Raw genomic sequence first — 27,921 nt, forward strand, 5'->3', positions numbered from 1 at the left:
AGCCTTCCGTCCACACGAAGCCGGTGAATCCACTGACCGAAACCGTATACTTCTGAAACCACCCTCGGAGGTGGTTTCAAATCTACCCGGTTTCGTTTAGGATTCGTGTGGACGCCTGAAACCGACTGAAACCGTAAACCATGACGTCATCGTCACCCCTCGACCCTCTAGCCAATGACTGTTAAGCCCGCGGAGTCACAGAACTCACAACAAAAAAGTGTTGTGATTGTTGACTGACTGTTTGTTTGTGTTGTTAGTGGTTCGGGGGGCAGCCTTTGTGCGCATGCTCGCCTCTTCTTCTTATTTAAATTTCTTCTGGATTTCTGTAGCAGAAGCAGCGCCCCTTATGGGCCTGGCATGTGTACTACAGCGTTTCTACAGATCTACCCGGTTTCGCTTGACTCCGTCTTTACGGAGATACTCCGAAACCGGATACATCGAAACCGGAACGGTTTCGCCCGTTTCGGCTTTGTGTGGACGGCGCCTTAATCACATCCTGGCATCAACTGGTTGCTATGACACCTTCCTATCAGGATTTCGACCCCTGCACAGGACTGAGACCGCCCTTATTAAAGTTGTAAATGACATCCGTCTTAACACAGACTCTGGCAAAACCTCAATACTAATGCTACTTGACCTCAGTGCTGCATTCGACACTGTAGACCATACAATACTTCTGGACAGGTTAGAAAACTGGGTAGGGCTTTCAGTCACAGTTTTAATTTGGTTCAGGTCCTACCTACAAAATAGGAACTACTTTGTGTCCATTGGCGACTTTGTATCAGAATCAACCAACATGACATGTGGAGTCCCACAAGGTTCGATCTTAGGACCCTCTTTATTCAACATCTACATGCTCCCACTAGGGCAAATCATGCAAAATAACAATATTGACCATCATTGCTATGCTGATGACATGCAAATCTATGTATCACTATCGCCAAATGACTATCGGCCCATAGATCTGCTGTGCCAGTGCATTGAGCAAGTGAAAGAATGGATGTGCCGAAATTTCCTTCAACTAAATGAGGACAAAACAGAGATAATTGTATTTGGTTCTAAAATGGAAAGGCTAAGTAACCCAGAAAAAAAAAAAAAAAAAGCTTCTTTTTTTTTTCTAAAGCTTTCCGCTTAAGAATCAAGGTGGTGCAGAAGAGAATGTTGGAATGGAATGTTAAACCTATGGCTGTCATGATCTGTCGGTTTCCTTGTCTTGTTTTGGTGTGTTACCTGTTTTTACTTTGGTATCGGTCTTGTTTCTCCCCATGTCAGGTTTCCCTCCTGTGTGATTACTGCTCCCTCCCCTAATGTGTTTCAGCTGTTACTCGTTGCGTGCCCTGTGTGTGTTTGGTAATTAAGCTCTTGTCTTTCCTTTTTTCCTTGTCGGATCATTTTAGTTTGTGGTGAGTTGTGTCCTGTGTATTACCTTTGTTTCCTGTGTTACCCGCGTCACCCGTGTTCTCGGTGTTCCTTGCCTTTTGAGTTAATAAATTATCCTTTTACCTGAACTGTCTGCGATTGGGTCCTACCTGCCTGCCACCCGCTAACCGTGACAATGGCTTATTTTGAACTTAAGTCAAATGCATGAATGAGGTGATCTTCGAGTTGTCATGCAGTGATTCAAAAGTAAGATGATCAAGGATTGCCAACTCAAAGCAGGTGTAAAAACCGAATGGAGTAATAAATAAAGGGCACAGAGTTTGTATTAAAGAACCAAGTATGGACGTTAGACCTGGGTTCCGATCTGGTGCATCCGATCACAAAAGTGTGATCGGATGCACCAGTGTAACCGAGGCCTCCTGCTTTCTACTACATTTCCATGTGACACTTTTAACGCTTTTCAAAAGATTACTGTATGACTATTAGTCACTGTTCACAAATGCTTATTTCTCATAAATAAACAAATAAAATGATACAATTTTTATATTATGTACCCTTTATTTAACAATATGAATTACTGTATCAATGAACTAATGATACAATAATTGCTGGTTATTGATTTAGTAATGACTTTACTTCAATAATCACTACATTAAACTCAGACTCTCCTGAAGTGGGACCTTCTCAGGAGAAAACACCAGACCCAGAAAGGACTGAAGTTAATCTTAACGCGACCGGCAACGGCAGTGATGTCAACATCACTCCGGTTCCTCGAACAGGTAACGATAACATCACCAAGCAGAACAAAGACAAGTTCTAGGCTAACCAGCGCAGATTGTATCCATGGTTGGAATTTAACAACGCTTAAAGAAGCTGCTTGATTTGTATAATGTACGGGTTGTCGTGCCTTTTACCAGCCGGTGTTGTGAAACGTCAACTTTAAGTCGCCACTCGTTTCTCAAACAGCAGCCCTGAAAAGAAAGCGTGGGGCAGATTCAGCAAGGAATGTGATGGCTAATGCTATTCAAGTTGTGCCGTTGCAGTGTGAGGCGAAAACGAAGGGGCATCTCAAAACCGCATACTTTATAGCAGATTTTTTTTTTTTTCTAGTTTAATTCATGAAAGAGATTTCTTTCTTTTAAAAAGAAAACAACTTGCAGCAGTTTGTAGAATTGGTAGGGGTGCGTTGAACAGCCTCTTGCTATCTCTGCTCCTCCAGCTCCATCTCCCTGATGGAGCTGGAGGCATTGGGAGAACCAGAAGAAAATTGGGAGGCAGGGCCTTCAGTTGTGCTCCCTGGCTATGGAACAGATTCCCTCAGAGACGTGGACCGTCCCAGAACATTTATAACCCTACTTAAAGCTCCCCATTTTAAATCGGTCTTTAAGGACCTGTTTACCAAGGAAACAAAGGAGGTGAACTTGTATAAATGGGGAGAGACTAACCAGGGAATGAGTTGCAGGTTGGAAGATAAACACACAGCTGAGGGGTATGAGGTGACCGCAGGCTGGAGATGTGAAGTGAGGGGAACAGTCTAAGGACATCTTGTGGACAAGGAGAGATCAGACACCTAACAATATGAAGTCAAATACAGTTCATGACACACTTTTTGGAAATTCAGCTTGGTTATTTGGGCCACTTTGACCAAACGCTGAAACAATTCGGTTTAGCAGAAGTAAACTGAGGAAGTCAGTTCTGTAAATGACAGTATTTTGCAGAGTAAAGAAAATGTATTAATGCCATTTTCAAATTCTCTTAATTTGTCTTTCAGGACGTGTATGGAATCGTATTAAATCTGTCTTTTTAAAGAAGCAGTCTTTCAGTACCAGGCAGGGGCGCCTTTCTGGTGCGGCGTACGATGATCCTCACCGCAGAATGCCTAAAAGCGACGGCATGCTGGGTGAGTTGAAGTCTCCTAGTTTGAGGAGTAATAAGTATACCTGGATAACCCTCTATATCATAGTTCTTCCCAGTCAAAATACATTTCACACACACCAGATATATAATATATATCGTATAATAACATAGAGACCTCATTTTATAAATACTTACTTCGTTTTTAAACTAGGTCAAAGATGTGTGGCTTTCTTGAACATCTGTCAGGGATTCTGGGATACAAATTCTAAACCTATTGCTTGTTTCGAACGTACTTCGCATGACTGATGTATATTTTCTAATGCAAACTTTTTTTGGAGGTCGACATTTTCTTGAACCCACCAGAGTCCACGCATTCCATTTCCATAGCTTCTATAGGTAACTAAAGCAAATCGGTCACACGTTATCTCTAATCAGGTGACAATGATATGAAACAGATTCATTGAATGCTTCAACTTCTTTTGACCACATTGTAATTGCTTTGTGATTCAGCTATTGCTAAAGGCCTTATTGACCACTTATTGCCATTTTAAGTGGTCAGCGTCTGTGCCCTCACCCACTCAGTTCTTTACTTATTCGATTTTCCTCCCAGCAGTTCGGTTAGAGACCAGGCAAGAGGCCATTCACTTAGAGGTTTCATTTGATCCTCCCCAGACTGTAGAACACTTGGTCAGAGATAGTTATTGGCAATAAGTAATGGGATGTGTGTGCGTGTGTGTGTGCCCATGCGTGTGCGTGTGTGGTTCTAGCTGACTAAAGAAACACAGGGTACATAATATCATATTATAATACAAAAGACTGATGTAAAAGGAGCACAATGAAGCAGTCTTAACTTGCTGTTCAACTAAAAACCCTCCTGGTCTCTGATGCAGTCCAACATTCATCAGTTAAAATATCCATGAAACACGTCGACCCCTCAGATATTAAAGACCTAATATGTAACATTTAGATTAGATGAAACTTTATTAATCCTCCATAGGAGAAATTTGTTTGTTGCAACAGCCCAGCAGCATTGGAAAAATACAGGATATAATTTTAGAATTTGTTTAAAGGAGACATATTATGGTGTTTTCCCAACAAGTAAACATATTTTGAGTTCCAGAAAACATGTTTTTGAAGCTGTTTGCTGGAAATAGCTTTTAGGAAAAAATATATCGTCTACCGCTATTCCCCTCTGTTTCAGTCCCTTCAGAATGCGCTGTTTCTGGTGTCTGTAGCATTGATGCAAATTAGCTGCTTCCCATTGACCAATGAGCTGTCGGACTGAACCACAGCATGGAGGAGAAGGGATTGTTGCAGTTTGCTGCCTCCTGGAGCTCTATATCTATACAATATAATATAAAATAATAATAATATTATATACAGGTAGTTATATAATCTATCTAATATCACGGCCAAAATCTATGTGCGCCTCGGATGACATTATTAATAATAAAGACTGTCTGACGTCTCTGGTACTTCCACAAGTAAAGACTCGTAGTGGGGGATATCTCGGCCGTGGTTGAGAATAATTGGGGGGAAGGAACTTTGGCATTGACTCTCTGAAGTCCATGAACCGCGACATGGAGAAGAAAAGGATTGTACTCCGGGAGCTGAGCTGCTGGACTGCCTCCGAGCTCCCCGCGCCGGAGCTGCCAGCCACCGTTGAAGCCGTCCGGCCGCAGTGCGGCACCTCGGGCGGTGTACTCCGGGAGCTGACGAGTAGCTCCGGCTGGGGTAGCTCGGCGGCAGTCCGGCAGCTCAGCTCCAGGAGTGCAATCCCTTTCCCCTCCACGTCTCCTCCTCCCGACTTCCCTTTGGCGGCAGCTCCGGCGGGGTGAGCTCGGCGCCAGAGAAAGGGATTGTACTCCCGGAGCTTAGCTGCCTGCAGGGCTAACGCCGAGTTCCCCCCGCCGGAGCTGCTCGTCCGCTGGTCCACAAAATCTTGGCGATGCTCTGACTGGAGGGGAGTGGGGAAGTGGGAGGTAATATTCAAATGTTCTCCCTTCCTACATAGGAGGGGGCGCGGAAACTGACTCGCTCGTTTGGTAGCTGGAGGCGGGCTGCTTCCAGAAATGTGTGTCTCACTCAAAAAATCTAGTACAGACTTATTTCAAAGTTTGTAGGTGTGTGGGAGCACCATCTACCCACAACTACACCCCAAATCCCAGGAAAAGTGCTTTTTTCATAATATGCCCCTTTTTTAATCGCAGCTGTTGCGTTTAGGAAATTGCATTCTATTACATTGTGATGTTTTTCAGATTATTATTTATTTGTTTCTACGGATCTCTATGATTCACACTGGTCATGTTCTCAGTAAGATTTGTGGTCCTTCTGGTATTTCTCTCACACTACATTCCTCAGGGTTTCTCCATACCTCCTCACCCTTCTTTCTGTTTGTCTTTTTGCCAGACGACGAAGATGATGAAGAGGATGAAGGTGAGCAGTGTCACTCTTCTTTTGAGCTTTGAGTTTCAATGACGAGTTGATCCGACAACAGAAGTATCTCACTGGGTATAAAAAAATATATCCAGGTTCACTGAATCAGGAATGCTGGCTTCCAGTGTATCATGAGGCCAACTGTTATTGGAGGGCTTAATGTCCAAAATACTCTTAGACTGGACATGCTGTCGGTTTTGTTACTAATAGTAATTATTTATCCTGACAGAGGAGATGCACTTCAAGTCACATTGTGAAAAATGTAAAGCAGCTCACCAGGTAAATTTCAACAAAATTAATACCTTTTATATTACATAAATGACCTTAAAGTTAAGACATTTAGAAGTATTGCTCTCTATTGTTGTTTGCTTGTGCTTTTTTACAGACTCCTGAGAATGAGAAGGTTACCCCAATGAAGATTTCTAAGTGGAGCTTCCAGTGAGTGACATTCAGTCCTCGCATGATTCCCATGGGGTTTCAGAATAATATGGTCCTAACCACAAACAGAGTGTGTGTGTGTGTGTGTGTGTGTGTGTGTGTGTGTGTGTGTGTGTGTGTGTGTGTGTGTGTGTGTGTGTGTTAGGGTACAGCTGGAAGGCGAGGGGACCTATGAGTGTTCGGCTACAGGTCTGGTGTTTGAAGTGTCGGAGCAGGCTCTGGTCCGCTACTCGGTCCTGTCCTGGTTCCAATTCTCTGAGTTCCTCAAAGACTCCTGGAGGCCTGCTGGATCGGTTTATGATGTGGATGTGGACGATCCATCTGTGCTCAAGTTTATCCATTTCCCACACTCTCTGTGCCTTGCTGGTAAGAACACACGCTGACTGTGAAGAGGGGGGGATTCATAAGCCGAATAATCTAAGAATCTCTGTGTGCATGGCAGCTTTGGCAGTGTTTTGTTGACCAACCATTCTGGTAATTTCTTGGTTCAAATAGGGCTGACTCACTCAGCTCATATTGACTTTGGATACACAACGTTGTATATTATTTTACTTTGTTATTTTCCCTTTGAATTCGTTCCATTTTTCTAATATTTTATTTATTACCATGGAACTTTGAAGGATGTTCAATCACAAGGCTCCCAGTTCAGTTTTCCTCTTTTTACATTTCACAAGATCCCTTCTTATAAAAAAAATGCATTCAGGATTAGAGAATTGTCATTGGAACCACTTGTAATATAATGTTGATTGTTTTACTTTCACATGTATTTCTCTACTTATGAGTGTCTTTACTCTTTGTACATACTGCCTATTATCATTTCCCAACAGGCTCGAATAATGTTATGTTATACAAATGTTTCCACAGAACCTGAGCATGAGCTGAGCTTCAGTGTTCTGCATGTAAAGGAACGCCATGCCAACATTGAGACGACGGTGGACTTCACGGCGAGCCATGTTAAATGGCGCGTGTCCTCGCTTTCTCTCCTGGCTCCCATCATTCCGGAAAGTCAGAAGATAAAGCACCACGCGTTGGTGTTGATTTACAAGGAGCTGAACAAATACCACAAAAACAAATTTGTCTTCCACCTGTTTTTGGCCTCGAACTACGACTCTGAGATCCAGGTGATGAAGCAAAATGGACCAACAAGTCAGTAATGGGACGAGGTCCCTGGGTGTGATAAACAGATTCATGGATAGACGGACAGACTAGACCAAACTGGACCAGACTAAGATGAGCTAAGCTGTGCTAGACCAAGCTGGGATAACTGGGCTTAAATGGGAGAGTAAAATAGGCTGGACTGGGCTAGGCTAGACTGCACTAGGCTAGGCTACGTAGCTCAGTTTAATATCCTCTCTTGAGGGTTCATCTGTCTCTCTGTTTCTGTGATTTGCTATCTTGAAAATAACTAGCATCCCCCTTATGAATACCTCCCTCTCACTCTTCCTCCCTCTCTCCATCTCTGACCATTTGGTCCTGCCCCTCCTGTTCCTGTGTGTGCAGGCTATTAATAAACAGGTGCTCAAGTCCAGGAAGAAATGCATCAAGATTTACAAACCGGCCGCCTGTAGGCTGGAAGAGAAGTTCTACCACCTCACAAGCGAGCCAGAAAGGAATATTGAGCCTCCGGTATGTTGTGCTGCCATTTATTCTTAGTGTTGTTTTGTGCAATACGGAAAGAGAAAGCATTGTATCTAACTGTGTTTGTGTGTGTACAGAAACTAGAATTCGTCACTGAAGTGTTAGCACTGAAGGGCTTTTCTGAAGCATGCTTCGGTGAGCGTCCTCCTTTCAGATTGTTTCTCATGGACTCAGACTGTGATGAACTTTTGTGGTCTGCTACAATCAGAGAAGGTAACCAATGGACACAATTTGAATTTGTTTTGTGGTTTGCATCGTAAGACTCATGACACATTCTATGGCAAACCCTAGATGATTGGAACGGCGAGAAATCAAATCTATGGAAAATATTCCGATTTCTTTCGAGGAAGTCCCATGGGGCCAACAGCAGACAGAGAGGTACACTTTTTGTTGAACATATTTTAACTTTTATGCACGGTGAAAAAACTGCAGAAAGCGCGAGGCGCATCTCAACGCTGCTCTGAACCGATCGTACTGATCAGTTCACAAAGGTTTCCAGAATGAAAGGTTCAAGCCTTCAGATGCGCAATTCAGAAAACAGAGGAGATGAGGAAAGCAAAGCTTTAATTATTTGTGGCTAGCTACATGCCACAGCTACATGTTTTTGCTTGTAATCGTCTAACATTGTCTACTCTATAACATTCTTGGATCATCTGCCAATTTCCCCAGTTGCTACAGGGACTTCTGATTTCCGATCTTCACCTCGCCTCTCTCTGGTGCATGTACGTTCAGCCAACTATTTGTGGTATCTGTGTAATTTATAATCCACTACTATATTGTCATTATTAGGTGAGTGCAGGGCTCAACTTTTGTTCTTCTTAGGCTTTATTATTCTATATTCCCAATACTTTAGCACTCTACTCCTCCTACAATTTGTTTAGCTAGACACCATTCCAATTGTAAACTGTTCATATTTGCTTGGAATCATGCACGGCTACTTTTTTAAAGGTGCCTTGACATGCTATTTTATGGATGCTTTAATATGGGTATTAGTGGGCCACTAACACAGTATTCAAAGACGTTCCCGATATTCAGCCGTGGTGCAGAGTTATAGCCACTCCGAGCCAGTCGCACATTGAGCTTCCCCCAAATGCGCTGTTTTGGTGTCTGTTGCTATAATGCAAATGAGGAGGAGCGAGGCGGGTCAAGGAGGAGGGTGGGGGTGTGGCCCTGAGCAGCCTGCAGCCACGGTACCATGCGCTCTGTTTACAGTGGAAGTATCGCAATGGCGAGGCGCACACAGCCTTTAGCCGTGTTCTGTAAATATTCTAGAACACACGGGAGTCCTGGAGCTCTGTATCTAAATATCATATACATAGATATCTATGTCATATAATATATATTATCACGGCCAAAAGCTGTGTGAGCCGATATTATGAATCTCAAACGACCGCGTTGGGTTCTCTGACGTTCCTGGTATTTCCACGTCCACATCAAGCTGAAGTAGACAGAACCGCGACATGGAGGAGAAAGGGATTGTTGCCGGGCAGCGCTTAGGCACCTCCGTCTCCTGCAGCGCCGAGGCGGTGGTCCCTCGGCAGCGGGAAGCGGGGCTCAAGCGGGAGACATTCGAAGCCAACAATCCCTTTCTCCTCCATGTCGTGGTTCATGTTCTTGAGGGAGTCTAAGCCAAAGTTCCTTTCCCCCAATTCATTCACAACCATGGCTGAGATAACCCCCACTACGAGTCTCGTTGTAGAAATACCAGAGACGAGAGTCCGACGTGTTATGCGCCATAACACCAAAAGCAGAACGGTTATCCAAATAACAAGGCAGTGTACAACACTTGCGTTACAGTCCTGGAGCTCTATATCTAAACAATATCATATAATACATAGATATCTATATCATATAATACATATTGTCACGGCCAAAAGCTGTGTGCGCCTCCAGACGATATTATGAATCACAAACGACTTTGTCGGGTTCTGCGACGTCTCTGGTTCTTCCACTTTCACATCAACCTGAAGTAGACTGAACCGCCCGCTGCCGGCTGCCGGCTGCCCGCTGCCGGCACACACACACACACACACACACACACACACACACACACACACACACACACACACACACACACACACACACACACACACACACACACCCCTTTGGCGCTCGCACGGTCGTGTCTCATTGCCGGGCCAAATTCTCTGGGCGGCCCAGGCAGAGTAAGGGGAGGAGCTTAGATGCTATGTGACGACATGTGAAACCACATTCCAAATCAGCGCGCTTGAGGCTCAGTTTTTTGAAAGGCGAGCAGAACTCGTTATACACCGAACGCAAGCTATAGCCAATGGGGGACGTTGGCAGGCTATTTATGTTAGAAAACCTCATAAAGTGAGATTTTCATGCCATGATACCTTAAACAAAAATAATTCAGTTTTTTAAATATCCGACATTTTATAATTGAAGTCAATTGGAGGATGATAAAAAATTTCAGACTACGTAACTTGGTCAAAAATGTTTGACCATAAAACTTTGATCAAACTTTTAACCAATCAACACACTTGTATCTTTCAATATATCTTAAAGGAGAAATGTCGTAGCAAAATGGATCCGGGACATGTTTCCAGCACTCCAGCTCCCTCCAGTGAATCACAGCCTGCAGGCCAAGCAACATCCAGCACCACATCCAGCCCTCCAGCTCCCTCCAGGGCAACACAGGCTGCAGGACATCCAACATCCAGCACCACATCCAGCCCTCCAGCTCCCTCCAGGGCAACACAGGCTGCAGGCCAAGCAACATCCAGCACCACATCCAGCCCTCCAGCTCCCTCCAGGGCAACACAGCCTGCAGGACATCCAACATCCAGCACTACATCCAGCCCTCCAGCTCCCTCCAGGGCAACACAGGCTGCAGGACATCCAACATCCAGCACCACATCCAGCCCTCCAGCTCCCTCCAGGGCAACACAGGCAGAAGGTGAGTTGATTTAATTGTATGTTACTGCAGCAGTTATGTTACGGATCAATATGGTCAATATGAACTAATCCAGACCCATTTTTACTGTAATTCTATCAAATATTCACAATCAGTCATGAACATACATACACACCCTGTTCATCTAGACAATGTCCATTTTGCCGCAAATTGATGCTAGGGAATCTATTCGACTTTATGTTAGACCACAACAATCTATTATTCACGTTGCTACAGTGCACATACAAACTAGAATAACTTATTCCCCATCAAAAAAACGAATGAAACCAAGATTCTTGACCTTATTTCACTGATAGTAATATAAGTAACAATATAAGTAATAAGTAATAAGTAATTCATTGGTTCCCAAACTCACGTCATGTATCATCAAGTCATGTACCCCCTTGGACACTCTCCATCCTACTGTGTACCCCAGCTCCACCGACTGCTCACCACAATGTATTTTGTTTGTAATTCTGCAAAAAGAATCAGAATTGCATAGAATTCACTGGCTTTGCATGCAAAATAGTAGCCTTTTCAAAACATCTGAGGCTTGCCTGACTTAGTAACTCTATAACTGACCATGTATCTGTCACTGTAAGACATTTATTGGGAGTAGAAAGTTGTCTCAATTGGCGCTCAAAAATCTCCTGTTGCTTGAGAGAAGGTTTCAAACAGTTATTAGACAGAACCTGTGCACATATGCCACACTGAGGCTGAGGGAAGTCCTCACTCCCAGTGTAAGTGAACCCCATAGTAATATAGTCGTTATATTTGCCTCTCTGTGAGACCCCAACCTCCCTGTCAATTTGGTGTTTCCCTGGGGCGGGGGTCTGGGGCTCTTGGGCTGCTTCGTCATCACTGTCCATACTGGTGACAGCACCAGTAGAGCTACAGCAGCATCAGAACTGGTGATCGTACCAGTATGACCTGGGTCCAGTTGCACCAGCAGAACGTAAGGTCCCACTTAGGCTACGTTGAACCTAAATCACCCAAACGTTCGACTTTACACTCTACTAAAAAAATAGCAGTTGCACCAAGCAGATAGTTTCAACTTAACACTAAGTTATAACTTATCTTTTACACCTCCCCTCTAGCTGGTGTAAGTTCCATACTAACGATTAAGAACCGTTAAAAGAAAAAAACGTAAAAAGATTTCAACACTAACGCAGGGTAAAGATGATGGCTATTCGTTTTGAGCAATGGGAAGAGGAGTTTCAATGCGATATGCGCCGGGAACGGATTGTCCGTGACCGTATCGATCCATTTCTTTATTATGATGATGTTGAATTATATGCGCGATTTCGGTTTTGCCGGGCGGAATATTATATTTATTTATTTATTAATTATAAAATCCGCCATCAAATAGCTTAACCTCACGCCTATACCGTCCAAGCAAATTTTAGAGAATAAATGACTGAAACTGTATTGTTTGCCCTCTCATTTGGGTGCTAACGCGTCTTCACTCGGGTAAGGTGGAAACTTGCCAGTATTTCCTGTTTACATTGTTATCTGTCAATGATTGGCTTGAAATTATCTAAACGTCATTGAAAGCGACACTGGTACACTTTATGCACTACTAGTAACGTTACAACTTAAGTTATGGTGGTGCAACCAAAATTTAGAACACCTTTAGTTTGACACTAGCTACGTCGAGCGTAGGGTTAAGGCAGACTTTACACCCGAACTTATGATCGGCTTTACGTTCTGCTGGTGCAACCGACTGCTGAGGAGCACCAGTAGAGCTACAGCAGCATCAGAACTGGTGATCGTACCAGTATGACCTGAGGAGCACCAGTAGAGCTACAGCAGCATCAGAACTGGTGATCGTACCAGTATGACCTGAGGAGCACCAGTAGAGCGACAGCAGCATCAGAACTGGTGATCATACCAGTATGACCTGAGGAGCACCAGTAGAGCTACAGCAGCATCAGAACTGGTGATCATACCAGTATGACCTGAGGCAACATGGTCTCATAGCAGCCCGGGCTTCATGTGTAGAACCAGTGAAATTTTCTTTTGCCTCTCTGGGTTTGGGATTAACCTCTTTAAGCCATTTATCCATTATTATATTTTTCTCAACAAGGACAGGTGTAAAAAACAAGCTTACATGTCCTTGATTAAGATTTTGTTTCCCCTCTACATTTGTGCTAATTGCTAATGATTTTTAGAGCGTGCCCTAGCAAGCGAAACGACAACGAGAGCACTTGAGACAAAGCCAGAGAGTACTGCCATCGCAATAGACCTTTGTGATCATTATTTAATCACTATTCAATCATAGTCTGGGGAAAATATAACGAAAGATCAACCTTAGTTTAGCCGATTCAAGGGTACAATTGTGGCTTTTGCAGGGCAGCGCCCCTCACTCAAGATGCCTTCCTGCTCACCTGCATGCACTCAATCGCCCAAATAAAGCAGTGGTGATCAGACTGTCCAGTTGGTGTTTATTACTTTTAGATTTTTCTTATTTTCAACATAATTAAGGGATTGTGTTGGCAGAATTATATTCAGGTACATGAGAGAAATGCACTACAGCAAATTATATCAATCCAAATCTCGGCGCAGTGTTGGATCAGACCAAAACCTTCATATTAATAAAAGATACTGTTGTTGACCAGTTGTCAATGTATTGATAAACTGAAACAAGGATTATAACGTAAAGACGTCACCAAACTTTCCGATAAAGCCAAAATATTTTGGTTTACTGTTCGCTTACAGCCTACAATTAAAAGATTAAAACCAATTTAAGCCGAAAAGGTTAAAGATACCAGCAGGTCATGAGAGGGTTCCTCTAAGTAGGAACCTATTGAAGGTCTCTGTATCTTGTTTGGACAAAAGCTCTCCTACATATTAAAGTGATAGTAAATAGGATTATTCTCTACACTAAATTGTTGATTGCTAATAATTGTAATGTCAAAGAAAATAGTCTAACCTATAAAAAAATCTATTAGCCTCAAGGAAGTATATGGGAGTATATGGAATCAGCGAAAATGCACGTTACTATAAACTATGGTAGGTAAGCTGTGTTTATCTTAACGTAAAAGGGACAAACCGTTGTATTTTTCTGTACGATAGGCTTGAGTGTTTAGAATTATTGATCTAAAATGGAAACAAGATATCAATGAACTATCAAGGTTGTTTGTTTTAATTACTTTTTTTATGTTGTGAGTGAAAAAGTTGGTGCGACAAACGGTTGTATCTTTAACCCAAAAAAGACAGGTTTAATTCATCAACTATCGTGTTGGATCATTGTCATTTTAAATTACCTTTTTATTTTTCTTCCAGGGGATCTTCGAAGGATCCGTTCTGAATTTGTGCAGAGAGTTTCAATCCCAGTTATCAAAGGTCTCCTGGATGACCTTTGGCAGCAGGAATTGTTGAGTACTGAGGACAAGGACTTTGTGATGGAGAAGGAGAAGATCAAAACGGACATGGCACGGCGTCTGATCGACATGGTTATCGGGAAAGGGGAGACGGCAAGTAAGGAAATGATCGATAGCATGAAGAAGAGGGACAATCCCTTATGCATCACCCTGGGTCTGATCTCTTCTCCTACTGCTAGTGGGGCTGAGTTCTAACTTTGAGTGTATTTTTAAAGAAAATTATTACTGTCGACTTTGTACGTAATTGTTCAACACATGTTTAGAATAGGACCTCCTGCCTGTGCTAGTACATTTACATACATATATACCTATACATACATACAAATATAAAGTGTACAAAGCTTTTCCTGTATCCAGATATAGGAGCTAGCTTGTAAACAGAAGCTTGTAAACAGAAGGTTGCTAGTTCGATCCCTTTTCTGTGTCCCTGAGAAACACCTAACCCTAGCTGCTCCTGATGAGCTGATCATTGCATGGTTTACTCCGCCGTGTGTATGAATGGTTGTTAGTCGCTTTGGATGAACGCGTCTGCTAAATTGCCAAAATGTAAATATAGATATGATTTATTTTACATATTTTTAAAGTTATTTTTGTATGGTCGTGATTCCAGACTTGGTAAAACAAGTTGACATTGTGCCAAAGAAAGTATTTGTTTTTGCTTATCTAGACGTTTTTGATAATCCACAATGATTAGCACAATCTTTAATAACTTTCCCCAATCGGCAGCTAGCATTGGGTCGTATCGTGTATATATATATATATGTATATATATATATACATACATATATATATATATATATATATATATATATATATACATACATATATATATATATATATATATATGTATATATATATATACATATATATATATATATAAAATACATATATATATATATATATATATATATATGTATATATATATATACATATACATATATATATATATATATATATATATATTAGTGGTGGGCCGTTATCAGCGTTAACGCGAAACTTTTATCGCACGATAAAAAAAAATATCGCCGTTAATCTATTTTCAAACACTTCCTTGTTCGGACCCATCACGTGACTGAACTAACCAATCAGAAGCTAGAATTTAGACTGAGGTAAACGTGAGGGAATCAGAGAGGCAGATTCAACAGAATATCCTGACTGTGTTATTATGTAAACATGTAAATATGTAATAATTGTCTAACATAAATATGTAAATGATTAACTGACAAAAAATTTTAAGTACATTTCTAGCAAATTAACTCAATTAATATTAACTAAATTATATTAATATATTCTACAACTTTCAAATATTAACTTCTAAACCTTACATTATTATGGATTATTACACGGCTCTTCTCAATGCTGTAGACTGCTCCATTCACTTGCATGGGCCTTCCCAACGTTCAGCTGTCAATTATTTTGGTTTATGCTCCGTTCACTTGCATGGGCACTTCACAACTTCCGGCGGTGAATTATAGTTGATAAATCACCATTGCCCAGTATAATTGACCGCTGTCAAGGTAAACGAACAGATTTTATGCCGTTTGCCATTTTAATCTAGATTAATTTCGGAATTAATCTAGATTAAAAAAAAAATCTATGCCCAACCACTAATATATATATATATATATAGTGTTAACATGGATATAGTCTCGCAAAGCCAGACCAAACTACAGCAAGTAGAATGGTCTGGAGCCACGCTACCTCGAGCCGTCTATCCGTGGGGAAACTGGGCGGGCCTGTTTTTATTTCTTTAAACCAATCACAATCGTCTAGGGCGGGGCTAAGCCCGGGAAGCAGCAGTTGTGTCCATGCAAAATAGTGCCGGGGGGGGAATTATTTTGAAGGAACTTCTTGACGTTCAGAGGCTGTGAGAAATGGCTCAATCCCAAACGCCACAAAAAAACATTAACGATGTATGTCGCCTATGTGGAGATAATTTTATAGATAAAAAGAACAAACATCGTTTGATTCTTTGTCACGATGATTTCAAGCCACCATACACTTTGGCCCTTGAGGAGCTCACGGGACCTATAAAAACGAACGACGTTTTAACATTTATATGTGGTTCTTGTAGAACACTACTAAAGAAATACCGTAGGAGCTATTGTGAAGTGGAACGGATCGGTTCATTGGTTAAATCCATGTCAAACGCTCATGCCGCTGTCAGAGTGAAACGATGCGCCAAATCCACACCAACCGGCGATAGTCGTGACCGCAAACGCATCGTCCCCGGGGAGAATCCTGCCAGACGGAGTCTCCAAGGTAATGTCAAAATAGGCTATGTTGTGGTCCTACCATTGTAATGAAATCAGATAGTCAGTAATCAGTAATTACATTATATTAAAATTAAACAAGATTGGATGTCTAGTTCCACAAACAATTTCGAAAACTTGTCTGTAGGCCTATAGCCATTTACCACCAACTGCTATTCATGTGTCTCTTTGGAAAACAATGTTATACTGTCCAGAGATGTGTCCACGGAAAGAGCCAAACATGCCAACTTTACAGCGCCGTCAAAGTCCTCTTCAAAACTCGCCATACTGCCTAGTTTTCGAGTTTGAGGGGGAGCACAATACGGTACCGCCAGCAACCGGAAGGGGAGGAGTCGCGGCCAAATCAGCCGCTAAGCAATAGAGTGGCGAAGTCACGCCCTTCCGGTAGGGCTCATGGGACCTATGAGATCGAAAAATATGAATGGGTGTCAATGGAGAGAAAATAATTAATTTCTGGTCCCGGTCTTTATATGCCCTGGATTACACATATGTTGTTTGTGGATTTAAAGGATAATTTTTCATGCAAAGAGTTCGACCGTTTATTGTGCAATTGTTCAGATAAAGGCTGTAGAGAAAACACAACGAGAAAGACTACACGGCTCGTATGTGACGTCACGCTCCCTGCGACTGGCGTGGAGAAGACCGACAATCTTCCCATCGGCATAACTGAAACTCTGCACGTGCCCCGATTTATAATGGTTTTCACCTCTTTCGATGCTTTTATTCCCCTTGGAAAAAGCGGTGAAGTGGGGCAGAGAGATCGCCATCTCTGTGCCGAGTTCCAAGGGCGGGTGTGGTGACGTATATCATATGCGTCGAGAGCAGCGAAGAGCTGTAGTTCACAAAGCGGCCTCACATAAAACCTAAAATTATCAAACTTCTTCACGAACATTTTTAGTTTTCTTTGCATGAAAAATTATCATTTAAATCCACAAACAACATATGTGTAATCCAGGGCATATAAAGACTGGGACCAGAAAATAATTATTTTCTCTCCATTGACACCCATTCATATTTTTCGATCTCATAGGTCCCATGAGCCCTACCGGAAGGGGCGTGACTTCGCCACTCTATAGACGCTGTCCACTTCCGTTCAGCCAGACTACATGACTTGGACTCGAGTCAGACTCGAGTCATGAATTTGATGACTATAGACTCGACTTGACTAAATCTAAAAAGACTTGCAACTCGACTTGGACTTTAACATCAGTGACTTGTGACTTCACTTGGACTTGACCCTTTTGACTTGAAAAGACTCGCCATACTGCCTAGTTTTCGAGTTTGAGGGGGAGCACAATACGGTAACGCCAGCAACCGGAAGGGGAGGAGTCGCGGCCAAATCGGCCGCTCAGCAATAGACGCTGTCCACTTCCGTTCAGCCAGACCAACATGGATATAACCAAAATCCACCTCTCAGGGTTTTGACCGTCACATTATCCTGACCCAGGAAAGTTCAGACGTCTGTTTGGGGAAAAATAAAAATGGTTTGTGGAGAAGGCTGCTTTCTTGCTTCATTTGTTTGACATATTTTTTAACCTGTCATTCCAACATAATATCCATCAATACTTTTAATTTAATAAATATTATCACATTAATATAATTCCGCACCATTCTATAAACCAGAGGTCGGGAACCTTTTTGACTGGGGGAGCCTTAAAACCCAAATATTTCTAAATATATTTAATTGAGAGCCATATTGTATTTTTAACATATAATAGATTAAATATGTCGTACTTTTAATGCGACTTCTGGTTTCGCATGGTTTTGTTGATGGCCTTGTATTCTGGTTCATACGTGGTGAGGTTGAGCTTCATGCAGGCGTTGAGGCTTTCATCAGTTAAACGTGAGCGTAGGTTGCTCTTAATGGCCCTCATTTATCAAACGAGCGTACGACAGAAAACGTGCGTAAAATGGACGTACGCTCATTTCAACGTTGAGCTTGGCATTTATCAATTTGAACGTGAGCGCAGGCTGCGATGAAATCTCACGTCAGGTCTGAGCTCGTGTACGCAAGTTTTTTTGGCGCAACATAGGCCTACGGGTATTTCAATGATGAATAGTGCAGCACAAGTAGCCCATGTTCAACATCTGTATTAATTACTAAATAAATTGGAATTAGCCCAGCCGTTCAAACAATTACAATCAAGTCAGGCCTAATTAAAAACAGTATTGCTATGAAAATAATTAGAATGTAACAGGTGAAATGTTTATTCAGCTGTCTATATTAACAGGAGCTTTGCCAAATAGGTGGTCGTGTCTCAGCGATGGCAGATCTGGCTCTGTTAAGGACCTCAACGTACAGACGAGAGAGTTTTTTGAGACCGCGCCGATTTTTTTAAGGAGGGCGATGAATGGCTCTTGAGTCGTTTTCGTCTCCCAAGGCATCTCCTGATGGAGCTATGCAATGCTTTGGAGCCACAGTTAAGGCGAGAAACTAGGCGATCAAACGCAATACCTGTGCAGGTTTGCTCTACCTTGGGATTTTTGGCCACCGGGATCTTGCAGCGGGAGATCGGGGACAGGTCTGCTATTTCCCAGCCAAGTATTAGCCGAACCATGCCAGAAGTTTTGGCAGCTATAATGTCCCTCTCCGAACGTTATATTAAATTCCCATATAATAGCGATCAGCAAACTGGAATCAAACGGGATTTTTATGCTATTGCTAGGTTTCCAAATGTGATTGGTGCGGTTGATTGTACCCATGTGCGTATGAACCATCTATTAATGATTACGCGTACATCAACCGCAAAAGCTACCATTCAGTTAATGTTCCGATTATTTGCGATGCCAGAATGTCAATCCTGAACATGGTAGCCCGATGGCCTGGGGGCACGCACGATTCTTTTATTTTCCAAAATAGCAACGTTGGGCATCGTCTACATCAGGGCGCACTACATGGTCAGAGTCATCTCGGTGAGTTACGCTGCAGTCGCACTGCACCGGCCTCCTCCCGTTTCTTGCTTGGCCGGCTTCACAGCCGCAACACGTTTTTTGGTGCTGAGCTTCATGTCTGACCATTTTTTCTTCACCTTATTCGGAATTAAATAACTTTAACGGAATGCAAACAATAGCATATATGTGAAATGTTTTAAGCTGGATAACAGAAGTTGTACATTTAATTTATTATTTAATTAATTTAATTAACAAACCTCTTCCGTAGCCCGACGAACATTGGAAACACTATTCACTGCAACAGTTATTTCCTTCCATATAGCATTCTTTTGCTGGCCTTTAATGCCAGCTATAGGCTACCAAATAAAACCAGACGGTTCGCATCCACCAGTGACCCGAGCGTCTCCATTTGGGTCTCGGAAAAATTCCTCTATTTTACCGTTGGACGTTTCTCCATGTCGTAAAAGTTAGGGGCGAGACTTCTGAAGACGTGCTTTTATATGGGCGTGTTACGTTAATTACGATCGATCTCAGCTGCCGTATTTATCAACACCAAGATCCTTCGTACGCTAGGATTGGTGTGATACGAAGGTTTCGTAAATCTCACGTGGGTCCTATCGTAAGATGAATCATGCGTTCAGATTTGCGCTCATTTCTACGTTAGTTTGATAAATGAGGGCCAATGTTCCTCATATGCGAGAATGACTGCTCACATGCATATGTAGAGCCAAACATGGTCAATACGGCAATACTCACACGCTGCATTGTGTGGTATGTCACAGGAAGCTCGTTCCAAGTTTTAATAATCAGCTGGTCTTCAGGTTGAAGATTTTTCATTTCTGTCGATTTGTGTTCCCTCGCCAGCTCTGCTCGCTGTCGCGCAAGACTTTCCAACTCTCCATAAGTGTCATGAACTTACTCGTCCACATGTCTGATGCCTTCAGGTCAGCAACTTCCAGCTCAAAGTCTCCAATAGAGACCCCGGGGATGCATGTCAGGTCGATTTTGTCCACTGCACACTCATGTGGATGAGTGATGAACTTGAAAAGCCCAGTGCACACACAAAGTTCTCCAAAACGTGCTTTGAATGACTGCAGGAGATTGGACGTAAAGCCAGCTTGCTGCTGGAGATCCAGATGTTGAGTGGAGTCACTTGCTAAGCATGCTTCTCTCAATTGTTGCAGTCTTTCAAAGTGCAGAAGACGACCTGTTTCAATGTCCCTGAGAAAGACTTCCAGCTTGCTTTCAAATGCAAACACTGCTTGTTGAAGGGATGAGATTGTATTTCCAATACCTTGCATTTTCACATTGAGCTGGTTCAGATGGCCAGTTATGTCCACGAGATAGTGAAACTGCTGGAGCCAGCCAGTGTTCTCTCGCTCAGGATGCTTGACGCCTTTAATTTCAAGAAAAGTCCGGATTTCACTCAGGCAAGCTGCAAAACGGCTGAGCATCTTCCCCCTTGACAACCAACGCACGTTGCTGTGTAAAATCAGACCGGGATAATGATTCCCAACTTCTTCTAACAGAGCTTTAAACTGGCGATCATTTAAAGCTCGGGCAACAATAAAGTTGACCACTTGAATGACCAGCGACATCCCCTCACCAAGCTCCTTGGCACACGTCTGAGCGCAAAGCGCCTCATGGTGCAGGATGCAATGAAAACTCAGGATGGCTCTCTTTTTTCATGTTCACGGAGAAGCGCCACAAATCCTATGTTCTTCCCCAACATACAGGGCGCACCATCAGTACAGACAGAAATAAGTTTATCCATCTGTAGTTTTTTTTCTTGAGCAAACTCCATGAAAGTCGTGAATAAATCCTCTCCTCTTGTTGTCCCTTTCATTGGCAAAACAGCCAAGCTTTCCTCACGCAGTGTGTCACCTGCAGCATACCTGGCAATTATACTGCACTGAGATGGATGGCTAAAGGTACGGCCACACCAACCGCGTTGCTCGCGTTGGGGGCGTTGAAAATCGGCATTTTTGCATAGGGAACCATTGGTCTAGGCGCGGTACACGCGTTGAAGCGTTGAAGCGTTGCGTTGGGGGCGTTGGGCGCGGCAGTTGCACGTAATTACGCACGTAAACGCAGTAACGCGCCCAACGCACCAAGTTCAGAGTTCAGAAAATTTAACTTTCAACGCTCCAACGCGTGACGCTTAGCCAATCAGCGTGGCGCTTGACCCGACGTCACTGGCAGAGAGTAGTGAGCTTGCACAGAAGCATACGGCCGACATCTTTCTTTATTCTGGGTGGAAATAGTAACATAGTTACGCCATTAAATGCGTTTATGGAAACATTTCTAGCGAGAAATGTGCATTTTACTTTCATAATGTTCGCTCAGTGAATGTGAAGGATGTTTGGTTTGATAGTTATGACGAAGAGGGAACGCTCCGTTCACTTGCATGGACAATGGACTCATCTAGCTGCGTTGACGCGTTGGAGCGTTGAACCACCACACACTGGTCAAGCGTCAGGTTAGGCGCGGTACTCGCGTTGTCCAACGCGAGTAACGCGGTTGGTGTGGCCGCACCATTGCGTTGGGGGCGTTGGGCGCGGCAGTTGCACGTAATTAAGGTACGGCCACACCAACCGCGTTGCTCGCGTTAGGGGCGTTGAAAATCGGCATTTTTGCATAGGGAACCATTGGTCTAGGCGCGGTACACGCGTTGAAGCGTTGAAGCGTTGCGTTGGGGGCGTTGGGCGCGGCAGTTGCACGTAATTACGCACGTAAACGCAGTAACGCGCCCAACGCACCAACGCCCGGAGTTCAGAAAATTGAACTTTCAACGCTCCAACGCGTGACGCTTAGCCGCGGTAGCCAATCAGCGTGGAGCTTGACCCGACGTCACTGGCAGAGAGTAGTGAGCTTGCACAGAAGCATACGGCCGACATCTTTCTTTTTTCTTCTGGGTGGAAATAGTAACATAGTTACGCCATTAAATGCGTTTATGGAAACATTTCTAGCGAGAAATGTGCATTTTACTTTCATAATGTTCGCTCAGTGAATGTGAAGGATGTTTGGTTTGATAGTTATGACGAAGAGGGAACGCTCCGTTCACTTGCATGGACAATGGACTCATCTAGCTGCGTTGGCGCGTTGACGCGTTGGAGCGTTGAACCACCACACACTGGTCAAGCGTCAGGTCAAGGCTGATTTATGCTCAGTTACGTAAGCGTAAGCGCAAGCGCAAGAGGCCCTTGCGCGACTTCTCACGTCTTGCGTGCGTCGGGCGATTTTTCTAGACTTGCGTCATTTTTTACGTAAGCTTTTACGCGAGCCGCCCAGCCTGCAAGGCTGTGATTGGTCTGCTGGTCTGGTTACTACTTCCTGTCTGGAGTATCACCCGGCAGGCTCATATACAAAATCATTAACGTGAAGTGAAGTTAACTTTGCTGCCAAGTTGTGCCAACACATTATTTCGTTTTAAAATGTAGAGAGATATGCACATTTATACAACCCCAATGATCAACAACTTCTTCACCCCTGTTCCTCTGTTGCCATCATTCACTGTGTATGGGGAGAACACGATCTGGCACATAAACAAACCAACGACTCCCACAGACAAAGACGTCATTCTTGAGGTCGTCTTCAACGAAAAACTTTCCTCCACATATTACTCCACCGACTGTTCTGGCGGTAAATTGCTTGGCAACACGCGCAACACGCGCAACCTAAAAGGGAGCATGAATTGCTTTGAGTAAATTTTGCGCGGAGTTCAGAAAATTGAACTTTCAACGCTCCAACGCGTGACGCTTAGCCGCGGTAGCCAATCAGCGTGGAGCTTGACCCGACGTCACTGGCAGAGAGTAGTGAGCTTGCACAGAAGCATACGGCCGACATCTTTCTTTTTTCTTCTGGGTGGAAATAGTAACATAGTTACGCCATTAAATGCGTTTATGGAAACATTTCTAGCGAGAAATGTGCATTTTACTTTCATAATGTTCGCTCGGTGAATGTGAAGGATGTTTGGTTTGATAGTTATGACGAAGAGGGAACGCTCCGTTCACTTGCATGGACATGGACTCGTCTAGCTGCGTTGGCGCGTTGACGCGTTGGAGCGTTGAACCACCACACACTGGTCAAGCGTCAGGTTAGGCGCGGTACTCGCGTTGTCCAACGCGAGTAACGCGGTTGGTGTGGCCGCACCTTTTTCATTGCCAAAAGCAACACTATCTGCAACTACCGGCGGTGGTGGTTATCGGGTACTAAATTCATAAAGCAAAATTCGGTTTCATAACTCAGGTTAACCTGCAGCAACCCCGGCGAGTGTGACCACGTCGGTGGATCATCTAGAAAACACTCTTGAGTTCGCTGTCACGTCGGTGGCGTACATAGGAAAATAAAACTCAAGGTTGCAGCGGCAACCCCGGTGAGTGCGTTGACCACGTCGGTGGTAACAACTCGGGCACTCGTGAGTATGACCACGTCGGTGGCACGTTATCTAATACTCATGGTTTGACTGCAGTAACCCCGGTGAGTGCGTTGCTCACGTCGGTGGGAACAACTCAAGCACTCGTGAGTTCGTTGCGCACGTCGGTGCGGTACAACTCAGAACTCTAGTTCGTTGCAGCAACCCCGGTGAGTGCGTTGCCCACGTCGGTGGGAACAACCCAAGCACTCGTGAGTTCGTTGCGCACGTCGGTGCGGTACAACTCAGAACTCCACGTTCGCTGCAGCAACCCAGGTAGTGCGTTGACCACGTCGGTGGGCACAACTCGGGCACATGCAAATTTAATTACCACGTCGGTGGCATAATATCAAACACTCAAGTGCAGGGCACTCGGAGTTCATTGAACACGTCGGTGTTCAACACGGAAGTACACAATATTTGCTGCAGCTGTAACCGATGTCTTTCTGCGTTGTGTCTTGTATCTTCCAGTGAGGCACACACAGGAGTCGAGTACTAGAGGTTTATTCTTTCCAAAGGAGACAAAACAACACGGGCGTCACACACAATCCGGGATATCACTCTCCACTCAGCTCCGTGCATCAGCGCTCACTCACGCTAGACACATATATCCTGTGACTTTCAATAAATACATGTAAGGAATAAATTATAAAAATGTAAACAAAGCATAAAATGATCTCAAATAAATTAATTAAATAAAAAGACAGTATATTAAATATATACACTAATAAAGGAAATAAAATATAATAGAGAATTGTCATTTTCCTCACACTCATTTTACATATTTTACCATAAACAAAGACACATAACAGGCATACCTTTCCAAAGGAGACAAAACAACACGGGCGTCACACACAATCCGGGATATCACTCTCCACTCTACAAAACAAAGGAAGCAAACAATTGACCACACATACCGGATAAAACAACCGCATTTGAAATATCAAGGCGGGAAAAAACTAAGCTACCACCGGCTCAAGCTAGGTTACGAGTTAATCAAAATCCACCCTTCCAACAGTTCAATTAAATTGTCTAAAGCACCAGAGTTTCTCCCGCATGCCTAAAAGCACGTCACAAAGCAGTGTGAACCACCACAGCCGTTCAAGGGCAACAAACAAGGGGTTAACATAAAAATCTAACGGAGAGAGACACAAACGGAACTCACCAGCTCCGTGCATCAGCGCTCACTGACGCTAGACACACAGGTGCAACGCCAAACCACTCCCCCGGGAAACAAAAGGCATGCCATACGGAACAACGAAATCAACTTACAACTAGGAACCAATATTTGGTGGAGTTCACAATAAAAAAGGTATGAACAATGATAAAAAAATAACACAAAATAAAATTAAATTTAGCTCGGCTACATACTCCCCTCTGAACTTCACCAAAATACCTTAAGACTTTAGCAGAACACTCCAATACATTCACGTTATGCAACTCATTAGTTACTCATATTACTGAGAAAATGGCCGAGGAGGGCTGCGCAACCCTCCAGGGTACACTTGCAAAAAAGGGTGCCTTTTACACCACCTTACACATTACTTCATAAAGGTAATACTTAAATATACCTTTCAAAAGACAAGGAGTACCTAATATTTATCACTGCTACTCTAACACATTTTCAACCCAAACACTGGATTAAAGAATTGTCTCAAGGTACTTGATGGCTTACAGAGGTTCATCACTCAAGCTAGTATTTTCCTCTGGGTCATGTTCTGAATGAGTCTATCTACAGGTTTCACCAGCCTACCCACCCTTGTTCTAATACGGGAGACAACACTGATCACAGTGCTTGGGGGGTCATTGCTACAGCCTGTTTCATCGACCACACTTGACACACTCATTGACCTCCGGCTAACACTTTCCCGCAGGTCAATGTCTCCAAGCTCTTCATCATCGTCAAGACATGTTTGGACAACAGAAGCACTATCCAGAACCCAACTGGATGTCCTGTCTTCTGTGACATCACCTGTCGCCACATCTGACACGCGGCTTTGTGTCTCGTCATGAATCGACTCAGATGACTCAGTGAACGATGCGTCAACATCCTCTTCATCTTCCACCTCAAGTGGAAGAAAGTTTGCGCACAGGAGGCGATTGCGATGCACAACCTTTTCACGGCCACTGCTTGTATTCCTTATCCGATAGGTATGACACCTAGGATCTCTTGAGACCACCATGTACGGGACAGACTCCCATTTGTCAGACAATTTCTTGCGTCCCCTTTCACATTTGTTTGACAAGAGTACTTGGTCTCCCTCAGCGATGTCATGACCTTTGGTCCTCTTGTTGTACAGTTCAGTTTGGTGTTGCTGACTGGTGACAGCATTGGCCTGAGCAGATGATAATGCCTCTTTTAACTCCTCCCTCAGTTTAAGGACATATTTATCATAGTCAGCGATGTCACAGTCCCTCTCCACATTGTGGAACATCACGTCAACTGGGAGTCTGGGGATCCTCCCATACATTAGATAGAACGGGGCGTAGCCTGTTGACTCGTGGGCAGTGCAGTTGTAGGCGAAAGTCAACGTCTGCAACATCTGGGGCCATTTTTGCTTGGCTCTTGGAGGGAGAGCTCTGATCATGCTTCCCAATGTCCGGTTGAAGCGTTCAACCACACCGTTTCCCATGGGATGATAAGCCGTTGTCCTCGACTTCTTTACACCAGAAATCAGCAGTAACTCTCGGATCAACTGGCTCTCGAAGTTGGCTCCTTGGTCGGAGTGAATTCTCTCTGGGAAGCCGTAGACACAGAAGTATCGATCCCAGAGCTGACGGGCAACCTGCTTTGCTGACTGATCGTGACATGGAAAAGCGTGAGCCATTTTTGTGAAATGGTCAGTGATGACCAGGACATCGACAGTTTTTCCATTTGGGATTTCGGCTGACCAAAAGTCAATGCAGACCATCTCGAGGGGGCTTGTTGTTTTGATGCTCTCGAGAGGCGCTCTCCCTTCAGGTTCGGGTGTCTTGCTTACCACACAGCGCTTGCATGACTTGACATATTCACGGACATCTCGTTCCATGTCAATCCAGAAGAACCTCTGCCTCGCAAGATATAGAGTCCTATGCTGTCCCTGGTGCCCAGCCTCATCATGGACACCCTGCAGAGCCTGCTTGGTCAGTGATGCAGCCACGACATACTGGTAACGCCTTCTCCCAGTTAGTGAGTCTTTGATCACTCTATACAGGATACCATCCAACATCTTGAGCTTTTCCCACTGCTTTAGAGTTTTCTGGACTTTGAGAGGCTCTTTGACTCTTTCTCGCCTCGATGGTCTACTACCACGTGACACGTAGTGTATGACTCTTGCCAGTATAGTGTCTTCCTGTTGCTTGTCTTGGAGCTCTTTAAGGGAGAAGACAGGTAAGGCACTTTCACCTGGTGGAACGAGCTTATGCACATTGTTTGCCAGCCAGGAGATCACTCGTCCTTTGGGTCCCTCAACCCACTCAACTTGACCATCCAGGACGGCTGTCACTTCTTCACTGCTCATTGAACTGCATGCCACTTCAGATCCACCCATTTTGACCTCTTGGCAGTTGGTGCTCAGCCGAAACACATCCTGTATCCTGTCATCTCGGATCTGCTGCGCTTCTTCCAGCAGAGCTCCATACGGCTCTGCTATAAGTCTCTCGCTGACCCGTGGCTTGACAAAGGGTTGTCTACTCAAGGCATCCGCGACGATGTTCTTGCTGCCTGGGATATATTGGATACTGAAGTCGTATGGAGCCAGCTTCGACACCCACCGCTGTTCACAAGCATCCAACTTTGGCTTTGTGAGGATGTAGGTTAACGGGTTATTGTCGGTCCAGACGGTGAAGGAATGTCCCTTTAACCAATGGCTGAATTTATCACACACAGACCATTTGAGAGCGAGGAACTCCAACCGATGAGCTGGATACTTCATTTGAGGGCGAGTCAGAGCCTTGCTTGCGAAGGCTATGGGACGTGCCTTGCTCCCTCCTTCGGGGACTTGAGAGAGTACAGCTCCCAATCCATCCAATGAAGCGTCGGTTGAGAGAATGAAAGGGCGTCCAAAGTCTGGATGAGCCAACACAACTGAGTTCAGTAGAGCAGCCTTTAGTTGGTTGAATGAGTTGCTCTGTTCTTGAGTCCAATCACCTGGGCTGAGCCTTTTGAAGTGAGAGGCCCGTTTTGCATTGGCCTTTCCAGTGGCAGCGGCGGTCAGGGAGAACAGGGGCTTTGCCATGCTGGAACAGTTTTGTATGAATCTCTGGTAATACATTACCATACCGAGGAAAGACTTGATCCTTTTTGCTGACGGT

At 43.9% G+C, this 27,921-nt stretch overlaps 1 protein-coding gene across 2 annotated transcripts in view; it reads left to right on the top strand.

Moving 5' to 3' along the window:
• The window catches only part of LOC130405754 (uncharacterized), a 164,063-nt gene that overhangs the window by 22,087 nt on the left and 114,055 nt on the right, over positions 1 to 27,921 (top strand). The window contains exons 8-20 of one of the 2 annotated variants that reach the window (XM_056610934.1): positions 2,043 to 2,159; positions 3,152 to 3,280; positions 5,647 to 5,673; positions 5,903 to 5,952; positions 6,059 to 6,111; positions 6,257 to 6,477; positions 6,976 to 7,232; positions 7,612 to 7,737; positions 7,827 to 7,962; positions 8,041 to 8,127; positions 8,419 to 8,471; positions 10,279 to 10,669; positions 13,952 to 14,791. In XM_056610934.1, the coding sequence (XP_056466909.1) occupies positions 2,043 to 2,159; positions 3,152 to 3,280; positions 5,647 to 5,673; positions 5,903 to 5,952; positions 6,059 to 6,111; positions 6,257 to 6,477; positions 6,976 to 7,232; positions 7,612 to 7,737; positions 7,827 to 7,962; positions 8,041 to 8,127; positions 8,419 to 8,471; positions 10,279 to 10,669; positions 13,952 to 14,244 (1,940 nt within the window). In that variant the 3' untranslated portion in view covers positions 14,245 to 14,791. Of the gene's footprint in view, positions 1 to 2,042; positions 2,160 to 3,151; positions 3,281 to 5,646; positions 5,674 to 5,902; positions 5,953 to 6,058; positions 6,112 to 6,256; positions 6,478 to 6,975; positions 7,233 to 7,611; positions 7,738 to 7,826; positions 7,963 to 8,040; positions 8,128 to 8,418; positions 8,472 to 10,278; positions 10,670 to 13,951; positions 14,792 to 27,921 lie in introns of those variants that run through there. The other variant, XM_056610933.1, reaches the window with a different exon arrangement.

Source organism: Gadus chalcogrammus, chromosome 16 (assembly GCF_026213295.1).
Source record: "Gadus chalcogrammus isolate NIFS_2021 chromosome 16, NIFS_Gcha_1.0, whole genome shotgun sequence".
NCBI lineage: Eukaryota > Metazoa > Chordata > Actinopteri > Gadiformes > Gadidae > Gadus > Gadus chalcogrammus.